Below are 13326 nucleotides of genomic sequence, written 5' to 3'. Positions count from 1 at the left end.
GAAAAGTGTGTTGTGAAAAGGATTGACAAAAAAAGAAAAAGAAAGAAAGAAAAGAAAAAATAGTCACTGACCATCAGAACCCTTTCTTGGCAATTTGGAAAGACATAGGCAACGTCTTACAGGCATTGACGGATGAGTTTTGCCAGCGGGAGGGTTGTTCGCTGTCGTTATTTGGGTGCAGTTTTGTGGTTTTGGGGGAAAATGGACCGAGCCTTTGAGTTTCTGAAACTATATCAGCAAAGCGAACGTAGTATACCAAGTTTTATTGGATTTTAATGTACTAATAATAGTGATATTTTAGCATATAGAGCATAGCTGGGATTTTAAACATTTTATTAAATTTATGTAATTGTAAGAGATACGGCTCAGTTGGTAAATACTGGTAGTGTTGTGCGCTGTAGAAGCGAGGAAATATTGAAGTTGGAGGTTTTCAGCACATTACCGTCTAAAAAAAATCACTAACCAGTAAGAGTAATTCTTTAGCCTTCAGAGAAGATCACTTCATGTTTCCTGACAATAAGGTATTTCTTCAACCATTAGACATACAGGAACAAAATTAGGCATATAGGGACTTTTTGATACACAAAATATGAAATCTTATTCACCTCCGCGAATTTTAAAAATTCCGCCCTGAAAAGTAGGGGGGGGGGGAATGGAAATTTTGTAATTATTACCCCGGAGATAAAGGTGTGAAATTTTGTATAAATGGGTTTTGTGCTTCAAAGACTATGAATCTGTTATTCATTTACAAGAATCGAATATGGGTGACATGGAAGTTGTGTTTTGTGCTTCAAGAAATATAAATTTATGGTATTATTCATTTACACTAATTCAACATGGGCGATACAGAGGGAAATTTGTGCTCTAATGGATATGAATCTGTTATGCATTTGCACGAGTTTACTATGGGCGTTATAGAGGGCTGAAGGAGGTGCAGCTAAATGGACGGTCGTGGTGACACGTGAGTACATTTGCTAGAGGTATTATAGATTACATAGGAAAATACTATGAATTATAGAACGGATGGGGCATTACAAAATAATCAAATAAAGGTATATTGTTGGTCTAGAACTAATGTTTCTTGATTTTAAACTGAAAAAATTTGGCGTGATAATCTCTCCTAAAATATAAACTGTACGTATTTTTTACATCGTTATCACTTTTTAAGTTGAAGAAGTAACTGAAAAATGTAATATTTTGCACATTTCAGGTTTCCTCACAGACGATCTTGTTGCACATGAATCAAACGGGGCTCAGAAGAAATACTTGGGAGTTTGTCGTCTTCCAGGGGAAAATAGAAAGGTACATTATATTTCTTATTGTAAATACAAATTGTCGAAATATTCAGTTTTTGAAGTTACCTCCTTACGAGATTGACATTCATCATTACTGGTGAATGATTTTTCTATTATTACCCTGATGTATTCCAATCAGGGGTAAAAGTAAAGGGGAACGTCGGAGGACGCCGTTACCCCACTTCCAAAAAATATCTATGGTGTCCCCTCACTTTCTAAAAAATTACAATGGGCAAAGATAGGCACGGGGGACGGCGTGACGTCATCCATTCCCCTACCTTTTCTGATCCACTTTTACCCCTGATTCCAATGCTGTATTATTTATGTTATGATATCTAGACTTCAGCATAAGTCAATTCATTTTCTTATATCTGGAATGTTTCACTATTTTGTATGAATAGTTAGGCTGAAGTTTTTGATCATTAAAAAAAGAGAAAAAAAGAATGTAACAAAATGAGTTATAAATTTAAGAACTGCATTTATTTGGACAATTGTAGAACATTTCATTTCTCAGTACCGTGTTAAATAACTTATATTACCTCTCGATTAATAACGTGGACAAAGGGTAGTAATCAGCACATTACCACAGCGTTTCCCAACCGGTGTGCCGCGAAAGGACCGCTGGTGTGCCGCGAGGAAATCGAAACAAAATTATTAATTCTATAGCAACCAAATTGCAAAACATAGGAAAAATGTATATTTTTATATTTCACATTACTATTAATTTCTACCATGGAAAAAAATTACTGTAATTTAATATATTATTCTACATCTATAACTGTGTAGCAGCAGGATTTCGGCTCGTACACATTTCCACGGTTAGCTGCTATGTTACGCTTCAATTGAGAGTCATGCTAAAACCGAGAAATGGAAGCACTTGTACGGTACGCGTCAAGTGAACGTTCGTAGAACACTCATTCGCACGTTCAACAGATGTGTTTTGACTTCGACGCATCGCAAGCTGTGTGATTGCAATAATATGCACGGTTTTGGTTAAAAGAGCAAAGTTAAAAGTACAAGACATTTGTTTGTTCGTTCGTTATTTAGTGATCTTCGTTCTTAGTGAAAGGTTGGATACAGTTTTCGAAAAAGAAAGCGTATCTGTAAAAATCTGAGTCCTACATTTCATTGCAATTGTTTTCTATTTTAAAATTAGAATAAAAAATAAGCATAATGAATTAGCATGGAGGAAAACCAGTGATTGAGCTTTCATCTCTGTGAGATCAGTAATCACAGAAAAGAATACCATGGTATTTTATATTTGCAAATAATATCTATGAGTGCGCCGCGAGAATTCAAGTTACACCCGTAGTGTGCCGCAAGTTGAAAAAGGTTGGGAAACGCTGCATTACCATATTACTTGTAAGTTGCATTCAAAACACATTAAATAATTCTGAGCTGTTAATCTGATATTGTTTTAATGTTTATATAATGTCCACTTTCCAGTACCGAAGAATAGATATAATTACCGCTCCATATTCAGAGTATGTACCTGCTCTAATGCATTTCACTGGATCTGGTATGTTTAATCGGTCTATGAGACTATTGGCTTCCAAACAAGGAATGAGTTTGAGTGAACACGCACTCACTGCTGGAATCGTACGACAGGTTAGTGTATGCTGTTTCTCGCTAAAAACTTATTATGTATTGGGTAATTTGTTTTGTTTATATATAGTAAAGAGTTGAATTCCGGAGTGAGTCATCTATATATATATAAAGACATGAAGGCCAGAAGTAAATTTTGATCTAAGTGTCATTTTCTGAGATTTCGAGTTATAACTAGAATGATAGTCTATGGGTCAAGCCAGTTTAAGTGTATTCGGATCTAAGCGCCAAACCTATGCGTAGTAATCCATATCATTGCCAATAGAATGCGTGAGGTGTATGTGCACGGCACAAATTCTCGAAGAAAAACATCATTATCTCAAAACTGTTTAAATGGTACTTAGATCTTAATTTACTTCAGGTCTTCTATGTATATATATGTATAGGGGCTAGACAAACAAATCTAAAAACACTTCATACAGGACACGTAAGTTTGGCCCTCCAATGTACAACACGTGTTGCGGTTGCCGATCGTTTTTTGTTTTCAATGTGTCATATGGACCTTCCTCTTCCTTCAGCAGTAACCAGTTCACCTGTGTGTCGTGGTGGGAAAGTGGTGCGGTAAAATGGGAGACCTGACAGACTTCCAAAGAGGTATGATCGTTGGTGCCCGTATGGTTGGAGCTTCAGTGGCAACAGTGGCGAACATTGTGGGGGTATCGAAAGGCACTGTGTCCAATGTCACGAGGGCACACACAATTCATGGACAAACGACGTCTGCAAAACACAACAGTGGTCGAAAGACAATCCTGTCAGATAGGGACCGGAGGGCATTAAAACGGATTGTAGCAGCTAAAAAGAAGACTATTGCAATGAAAATTACGTCTGAACTCAATTCCGGCCTACATAACACGGTTTCATCGAAAATAATGGGACGGGAACTTCATAAAATGAAAATTCATGTCAGGGCCGCTATCGCGAAACCCCTGGTCACAGCAGTAAATGCGAAGAGGTGTATCCAGTGGTGCAAGGACCACAAGGCGTGGACTCATGAGCAGTGGAAACACGTAATGTGGTCCGATGAATCGACCTTCACCTTGTTTCCAACAACCGGTCGTGTTTACGTATGGAGAACACCGTCGCAGGGCTATGATACAGACTGTCTGCTTCCAACTGTAAACCATGCGGGTGGTTCTGTTACAGTATGGACAATGATATCGTGGTTTTCTGCAGGTCCCATCATAGCCCTGTATGAAATGATGAATGCTAAGGCATATGAGGCCATTTTGGGGAACCAGATTCTACCCATGGCCCAAATATTGTTCCCTGATGAGCCCTGCATGGAATGATGAATGCTAAGGCGTATGAGGCCATTTTGGGGGACCAGGTTCTACCCATGGCCCAAATATTGTTCCCTGATGGTGATGGCATCTACCAATATGATTTGGCACCCTGTCACGCTGCAAAAACGGTGAAATCATGGTTTGAGGAACATAACCAGGAGCTATCACACCTCCCCTGGGTCTCACAATCACCAGACCTGAACATCATTGAGCCATTAGGGTCTGAGTTAGAAATGCGTATTCGGTCTCATTACCCTTTACCAACATCCCTTAAGGAACTGGAGCGTGTTTTGGAGGAACAGTGGTACAAATTTCCGCACACCACGATTCAGGAGATGTATACGTCCATTCCACGTCGGATCCAAGCTGTTTTGGACGGAAAAGAAGGCCCCACATCATACTAGGTATGATTTTCACACTTTTGCAAAAGTTTTAGATTTTTTTATCCAACCCCTGTACATTAGGGCGGAGCGAAAAATCACTTTTTTATATATGGAAAACGCAATACTGCGGAAAAGTTGTCAATTGATGTTGATAAAATACTGTAAAAATTTCGTCGTTGAAATCGAATATCTTCCGGTGGCGAATCGCCAAAAAAGATTTTGTCTTTATTGGATATGGAAACCCGCCGTACACACCACTCATTTATGTTTCTACAGTAAATGAACAAAAGTATTACCTATATTTCTTAACTTATGTAATATATAAAATTTAAGAAATATTTTCTGCATGATTTAGACACATTTGGAATCACACAATAGCTAATTTGATCAAAATAAAATCTACTTAATACAAAATACATATTTTTTCTGCACCTCTCTGCTTGTTTCGCTGAAACGAGCCTGGACTCACAATGAGGACGTGGGTGCACGTCGAGTCCTTTCCATGCCCATCCTACCATCTACACACTTATGTTCAAAATTAGATCTTTGATTCTTTGCAGAGCATAGTTTGCCTTTGTTTCTACTTTTAGGTTTACAGATTGGGATTTTAGTTTTAAGTCTGATAAAGCCATCTCTGCCACAAACTGCTGCAAATGCTTCTGTTACAAGTTTTACGCAGCGTTCTGTACTCTTAATGTGACATGAATATTTCAATTCTCTTTTTATGCCTGGATGGTCACGGTTATTACTGTAGATTATAAGTTATTTGTTGGAAAACAATGACAGCGCTGGAGGAGGGGTCACTTCAACTGATTCCCAATTAATAAGGTCCGTGTAATCTTTTGCATTGAAATTAAGCTTTGGTAGGTTTTTTTTTATTTTTTTTTATTTTTTTTAATTTATTTTTTATTTATTTCATGTGACTCATTGTCTACTTTAGCTGATCTTCCTCATTTCGTCTTCCTACTGTTGCTACTGTCATTATCTCTACTCTTCTCATTTCTACCCTTTCCTCTTGCTTTGACTTTCTTTCTCCATGAATCTTTTCTGACGTGAAGTCTCATTATCAACCATAGAAAGCAATATATTCTCCGGGTGTGCGAAATAACAGTTATTTTGAATCACTTTTTGAACCAATTGCCTCTCCTTTTGTGGTATGTATGTTGAAGAAGTTCTCATTAGTCACACATGTTTAGCTCCATCTTTATTTTTTTTTTTTAATTTATTTTTTTTAATAATACTGAAAACCAGCGACTTCCAGTCTCTTTCCGGTATAGAGTTTGATCTTTAAGACCATCAAAGTACAAGCCTCTAAGAACCTTTCCTTTGGCCATTAGCACTTCCTTTTGCCGTATTTTTTCCCTTTCTCGCCTGTTTTTTTGAGCAGTCAATCATCTGACCAGCATTCTTTGGATCAATTATTCCAAAAGACTGCAATATAGGTGTTGCTATCAAAGCTAAGCAGTTGCACGATCAGATATTCCAAATCGTTTGCCAGCATAATGAGAGGTCCTAAGGACATGTCGTTGCGGCTTGCTTCTTTTTCTCTAATATCCTGTTGTTTCGCAAAGTAATCATCAACACTTGACTAATCGCCATCACAAGATGATGTCTGGAGTTCATTAAAAGTACTCGTTTGTGATATGTAAAAAAACTGTTGGCGGGTAGTCTCTCGTGATTTCCTCTTAGTGCGAACGATTAGTTTGAAAGTCTCCTCGTAGTCAACTCCCTCTATTCTGCCTATTCGTGTTGTTCTTTGATCTTACAGAAATGTCAACTCCTTCCTAGGTGCTTGCTTTCTCAATTCACATGAGGACATGGAAAGTTCATGACATTTACAGAAACGTATATCAAAGAACTTCGTGTAATCTTGTTTAAATATATCCATTTTTTCTGAAAACTAGCAGAAGCTTTCGTTTTCTTCTCAGATTTAACAAACTTCTTGTATACTTTCCGTGCATGTCAAGTAGAAACTGAACTATACGTTCTAACGACACGGTAGGAATGGAAGCCTTGTCCTAAACATATTTCACACACTGAGCAACATCTCGCCACCTTTACAGATCGATCATACCTTTTCTCACACTTTTCAAGCTCTACCAAATGAAAATAGTGCTTCATTACATCTAATTTTGTGGGTAACTGTACGCCTGAAAGCTCAGCTGAATGTTCAAACATGGATAAGTCGTTCTTGATCTTGTTCTTATCCTCGACATGGTTAGAGTTTCAATATTGATATAAAATGCAGATTTCACACACACTACATAATGTTAAATTTACAGTACACAAACTGTTTATACACTTACCAACTACGTACAACGAAATAAACACTGAAACGCAATGTTAATAACGCAAAATTACCTTGAAAAGATCGTCTTCCACACTCGAACAAAGTTATCGAATACTAACGTTGTTTCTTTTTAATACTGCTGCTATCAATTGGACTAGTCCAAATTGAATTCTTACGCAGGGGAGGAAGGTAAGCTGTATAAAGCATGCTAGAACCTTGTATGAAAACCTAAGTACAGTATATGGTATACAACACTTTATTTTGCTAAAATGGGCTATTTTATGGTTTCAAATCTGCCTAAATCATCAAGAAATTATTTCTTGAATTTATAGACGGCTTAAGTTAAGAAATATAAGTAATATTTTGTTCATTTACCGTAGAAACACAAAAGAGTGGTGTGTACGTCAGGTTTGCATACCTTATAAAAACACAATATCTTTTTTGGCAATTCGCCAGCGGAAGATATTTCAGCGATGAAACTTTTAGAGTATTTTATTAATATCAATTGACTTTTCCGCACTATTGCGTTTTTGATACATAAAAAAGTGACTTTCGCTCCGCCCTAATATATATATACATATTAGTTGAGTTGAGTTGATTTTGAGTTTAACGCCCCTTTCAGCAGCGAGGCTATATGAGACACGACCTACTGATTAACGTGGAATCCGAACCACATGAGCTCCCGCAGGGAATCGAACCTGGGTCTTCCCCGCCAAAGACGTATACGCTAACCGCTTAGCCACGAAGGAGCTCTCTCTCTCTCTCTCTCTCCATATATATATATATATATATATATATATATATATATATATATATATATATATATATATATATATATATATATATATATATATATATTAGATAGATAGATAGATAGATAGATAGATAACTTCATGTATCTATTTATTTTTGATATTGTAATACATTCAAAGATATTTTATGGAGATATGCTTTTTACAAACAAATGAACGAATCAGAACGCAGTAACAAACTATAATATTATCCTAATTTCGATTAATGAATAAAATATATTACTTCTGCTTTCAAAATTTGATTAGATTCTTTTGATTATTTGGCATGGGAGACCCGGGTTCGATTCCCGGCGGGAGCTCATGTGGTTCAGATTCTACGTTAATCAGTAGGTCCACGTCTCATATAGCCTCGCTACTGAAAGGGATGGTAAACTAAAATCAACTCAACTCTTTTGATTATTAGGAAATATCGTCGGTGAAGGGAATAAGTGGTGTATTGTGATTTTTAAAATTTTACTGAAGAGCGATTTGAAATTTCTCCTTGAACTTTATACCCTGCTACCCATTTCAATATATGTCAATGTTCAAATCTCCGTTAAATATATGGAATTCAGGTATGGAATTTTTATGGTTGATAGAGCAGGTTAAATATGGATAAATGTTGGTCATAATTCAAATCGCAATTTTTCGAGTTACTCTAATTCGCCCCCTCACGGATGATATATGCATGTGTAACATAGGGCTCTGGCAGTGCTATTAGAAATTTAAAAAAATAAAAAAAAATAAAAGAAAAGAAATAGGGCTACCCAGATTGAAAAAGAGAAAATAAAATATGTATTTTATATTTGCGGCAATTGGAAGCGACATACGTAATCGACAATCTCGTTTATTTTCAGTTACTTGTTGCTATTTTTTCTCCTCTTTATAAGTTTATTTTGAGAAACTCAGAATTGCGTTAACTTTTGAGCTGTGTTTAGAATTTTTCCGGAGAAGAGTATTTGGAGTCCTTATAGACTGCATTTGTACGTGTACTGTATTCCTAGCTTCAACATAAATGCACTTGACTTTTTCTATTTATTCAACTGGAAATTTTGCTATTACCTACATGTTGTGTGCACAATTTACGTAACTGACGTATTTACGTTAGCTGTTTTATCATGAGAAAGTAAAAGATAATAAAATAAAATGAAAAATAAGAATGACAGTATCTGAATTGTTTAGAGAAAATTATTTAATGTGTATTTTTGGTACTTGTGCCAACTTAAAATTAAGAAAAACATTATTAGTAAATTATTCATTCCTTTCCGAAGTGATTGGAAAATCTTGTTATATCAATGAGAAGCTCATCGGTTCTAAGTTTTAATGTGGAATATTGAAAGAAAAGTTTTGGTATTTTCAGCGTGGTCTTCAAACGTTAGAAGTGTTGCTTTCTGTATATGAAAGCATACGTAATACACCTTGTATACTTGTGTTGAAACTTTCTTTGTTTTTCTTCTTCTGCTGCTGTTACTACTACATTATTTCTTTCTTTCTTTTGTGATACAACAGGGAAGGGATAAGCTAACTGACGGCTACATAATTCCGACACCAACAGAAGAATCAGTATTTGAGAAGTTGGGATTAAAATACCGACCTCCAGAAGAAAGAGACCACTGATTGTACTTGCTTAGTTTTAATTTTAACTTATGTGCATTTGCTTCAGTTAAACATTTTATTAAATTTTATCTGAAATTGAATTTTTATTGTAAAGTGTCATGTTTTATTTATTAATTCAAAAATGTTAAAGTGATTACTCATTATTCGTCTGCGATTAGTTGTAATTATATCATACATAATTTTAACTATTAGTGATCATTGCTTTTAAATATTTTTCTTGTAATATAGTTCTGTGTATTTTTATTGTATATACGTATCAACTTTCAAGGATAATGTTGAATGCAGTATTCTCGCGATTAATTTGCGCTGCGGGCTGGCTTTTATTCAGACTTATTGATTTGTTATATTTTGTAATGATTGGTTTTTATATGTCGTACCTGTTTTATCTTTGTATATGTTGCAGCATGTAAATTTTCTCTATTTGTACTTCTGTATTTTAGCTCACAAATGAGATTTATTGATCATTAATTGTGTGCAAATTTTGAAAGACCTTTAATTTTAAAAAGGTACTCGATTTTAATTGAAGTTATCAAATCTAGTATGGCTAATAAAATATGATACTCAGGAATACGTAGTAGTTTCAGCACTTTTTTACCATTTGAATTGCCATTTTGGCTAAATAAATCTGTAGAAAGTCGTGACTTCATTTTTGTTATGGCACTACTGTCAGCAAAAATTCAATATTTGGGAGCCAGGACTTGTCTAGGTTAAGTCAACTAAACTTTTTTGGCTTTATATAGATTGTGGAAATGAAATGTCCACTTTGACGTCTGATAGGAACTTTGTACACGTCAAGCAAACAGGTTGGTGTATCCAGTCAGTCAGGAGGTAGTACATTGTTGAACAAGGTCGTATGAAAGTGTACCATGGAAACTGCACAGCAATCTGTAAAAAGCATTAACATTGCATTTGGGACAGGAATGACGAATGAACGCTCTAGTATCCGTTGGTTTGTCAAATTTCGTTTCGGTGAAACAATATTGCAAAATGAGCCTTGTGGACACCGATTGACATCATGTTCAGATGAACTTCTCAGGAACACCGTGGAAGCGGACTCTCGAAAATGCGTTTGTGCCACTGGAAATGAGTTATGCATACACTATCGTTAAGTCGCGCCGTGCAATCCGCAAGCTGAAAAGGTTGAGCTCATGGTTGCCACATGAATTGACACCATCCTACAAGAAGCGCCGTCTGGAGACGTACAGTTTTCTGAAGTAAGGAATAACGGGAAAGTTTCCTGAATCGGTTGTCATTGTTGATGAAAAGTGAATCTGTTACGAGAATCGTAAATGGTCAGAACAATGGTCAGATCTTGATCAAGGTCTAGAACGGTTTCCAAATCCCCTAGAAGATATTGTTACTGATAGAGTGATCTATGGCGAGGTTAACTCATCATATCTTTTTCTTTCGAAACAAAATCATCACTGCGGATCGTTACAATGGTGAACTTCATAAAATGCACCGCAACTTTGACTTCATAATGTCCTCATATTGCACGACAATGCACGCGCAATTGTCGCTTAAAGAACGTTGCAAACTCTCCGTAAGATGTAGTAGAAAACCCTTCCTCATTCACCGTATCTTATGGTGCCTTTCCCTTCGACTGCTCTCTTCCGGCAACTCAAGCACTTCTTGGTAGAGAAACTCTTCCTGACGATCGAGCGGTGTAACGTGCTGTTGAGGACTGACGTGCATTGCGGACTCCAGACTTTTGACACAGAATACAGTCGTTGGCTAAGTAATACCCCAAAAGTGTGTGGTAGAGACAGCGACTATTAATTAACTACGTACGACAGTTTTTTTAGTGTGTGTTTGGAAATGACACTTGGTGCGTACATTTCATTCGCACCAACATAATATATGTAATGAATTATTATTATTATTATTATTATTATTATTATTATTATTATTATTATTATTATTATTATTATTATTATTATTATTATTACTACACTGTACAACACGAAACCTGTCCCTTGCACGAAAATATGCTTTTCTTAAGTATTTTTGCATGAGGAAATCAAATCGGAGATTACTTTCTATGCAACACATTCCATTTTTTGAATAATTGACAAGTTTATAATTTACATAAGGTTATATGTGAAGTGGATTTTTGTGTATGTGTGTGTGTGTGTTTGTTTACGTGTGGGTATGAATGTGCTTAACAAGAAAATTATTGCACATAGCTTGCAATATACGCTCATACAAATACTCCTAGTGGGATACGCTGTTTTATAGAGAGAGATTCATCAAGGGTTTTTGCACTATCCGTATTTACATGCACACCCCTGTCACTTACTCCCCTCCCACTTGCAGACGGAAGCTTGCATTAACTTGCGGGTCCTCTGCTGTGCTCCTGCCCTGACTCGGTTAAATACCATCCTAGCATTTAATGGCCACCTAACGCAAGTTATGTTTTCTGCAGTCTTGTTCTATGGTGTATGCGACGCATATTTCTATCGCAAGGGAAGTCCTCGTAAAGTGAATTGCACCCATGAGTGCAACTTCTACCCTAAGAAACAATTTCCAAGGCACTACGAACAAATTTCGTAAGGAAATAATTACATGTAATAAGATAGCACGCAATCATTCCAGACACATCAGATGCACGCATATTATCATTTATCATTTTATACGCAATTATCTGGGCATGCATCATAGTAATAACGTACCAGAAGGTCTTAAGGAATCATTTAAAGCAAGAAAAGTGAAAGAAAAATTTTTCTTAATTTGACGGAATATTCTTAATCTACACCAATTTCGGGAGGCCACGTGCGGTATTTAGACCTAATATTCTTTAATTTTATAGTTTTACAAAAGAGGATACTGCTAGTATGCATCAAAAGGATTTCAATTGCTTAACGTGTCCACGTCATACTCAATTAGAGTGCCACCGCGCAGAGATCTTCATTTGTTTCTTTGATGCAGTGTTGGATGGAAATAGAACAACTTCTATTTTAGAACAGTTGTATCAAATGCTGTGAGCAACCCAAAAATTGCATACAACTTGGTATCGTGCACGTTCAAATTCCACTTTGATGAAATATTTGATTCAATATATGATGGACTATTTGATTGTCTATAACTGGCTTAAGAGACCTTTTCAGCGTAAATAGGGAACACTATATGCATGCCGTTCATTCTAGCCTTGAAACTGCTTTTGCCTTGATTAAAAAATAAAAGCTGTTAAAAGTGATTAAAAGGGCATTATTTGTTAAAAGTGATTTGTTTTGCTCAGATTTTATTTTTTGATTAAGGGAACACTAGTTTCTTCAGATTGTATCTCATAGCTTATCTTCATTACAATTGATAGCCTAACTAACATATAGTAATTAGAATGCTTAGAAATTTATGTTGCCTAACAGAGGAGACTTTCAGCGCCGAATATAAATTTATCTAATTAGATTTTTGGGCTGTCGGTATGTATGGCCATGTTAGCCCTTCACGTATGAAGGATGATGTCCCTTGGTGATTGCACTATCCGGGGAAAGCAAAAGACGAAAGGATTAGGAATTTGCGAAGGAAGGGAGCGACCTGGGACCTATATGTTAACGAGGGTGTAAACGAGGAGAAACTCACTCAGAATGGCTGGCCTTTACACTTTTTCGAACGGTGTTCCCACCGGGAATTGAACCCGGGACCGCTCGCACCAAAGACGAAAGCGTGAGCGACTAAACATCTGAATGCAGTAGAATGCAGTCTCCTGTGCTTGTAAAATGAATTTGATCTTCTTGTTACATATATAGTGAGCTTACACGTTTAAAAAAAAAAATCAGTCTTATACCTATAGTTAGAAAGGTTTATTAACTGCACTTGGCTGTCGAGTTTGGCACCACATGTATTCTACGTTACAACTTCCACGAATTCGAGAAACTGACTATAAGAACAACGTAGTGCTATGAAATTCACTATTCCTATGATTTGACGTGAACAAATAGATCACGTGGTAGCAGTTTGTTACTTTTACTTATCAGATGTGAAGACCTAACCATTTAACCATCAGATGATTCAGAATCTTAATTTAAAGTCAACTATTCTACCAGTCAAGCACAATGAAGGTCT

The 13326-nt window shown here is 36.3% G+C and overlaps 1 protein-coding gene across 3 annotated transcripts in view; it reads left to right on the top strand.

Annotated features, from left to right (window-relative positions):
• LOC145690065 (DNA polymerase lambda-like) overlaps positions 1-9769 on the top strand; it is a 48123-nt gene extending 38354 nt beyond the window's left edge. For all 3 annotated transcript variants that reach the window (XM_081764592.1, XM_081764583.1, XM_081764584.1), the window contains exons 7-9: positions 1211-1302; positions 2742-2903; positions 9157-9769. In XM_081764592.1, coding sequence (XP_081620718.1) covers positions 1211-1302; positions 2742-2903; positions 9157-9264 — 362 coding nt within the window. In that variant the 3' untranslated portion in view covers positions 9265-9769. The remainder of the gene's footprint in view (positions 1-1210; positions 1303-2741; positions 2904-9156) is intronic.
• Positions 9770-13326: the final 3557 nt, after the last annotated feature.

The sequence above is a fragment of the Thermobia domestica genome, chromosome 1 (genome assembly GCF_964235325.1).
Source record: "Thermobia domestica chromosome 1, izTheDome1.hap1.1, whole genome shotgun sequence".
NCBI classification, from domain to species: Eukaryota; Metazoa; Arthropoda; class Insecta; order Zygentoma; family Lepismatidae; genus Thermobia; species Thermobia domestica.
Note: the sequence above shows the minus strand (reverse complement) of the source record. Positions and strands in the feature narration are given on the sequence as shown.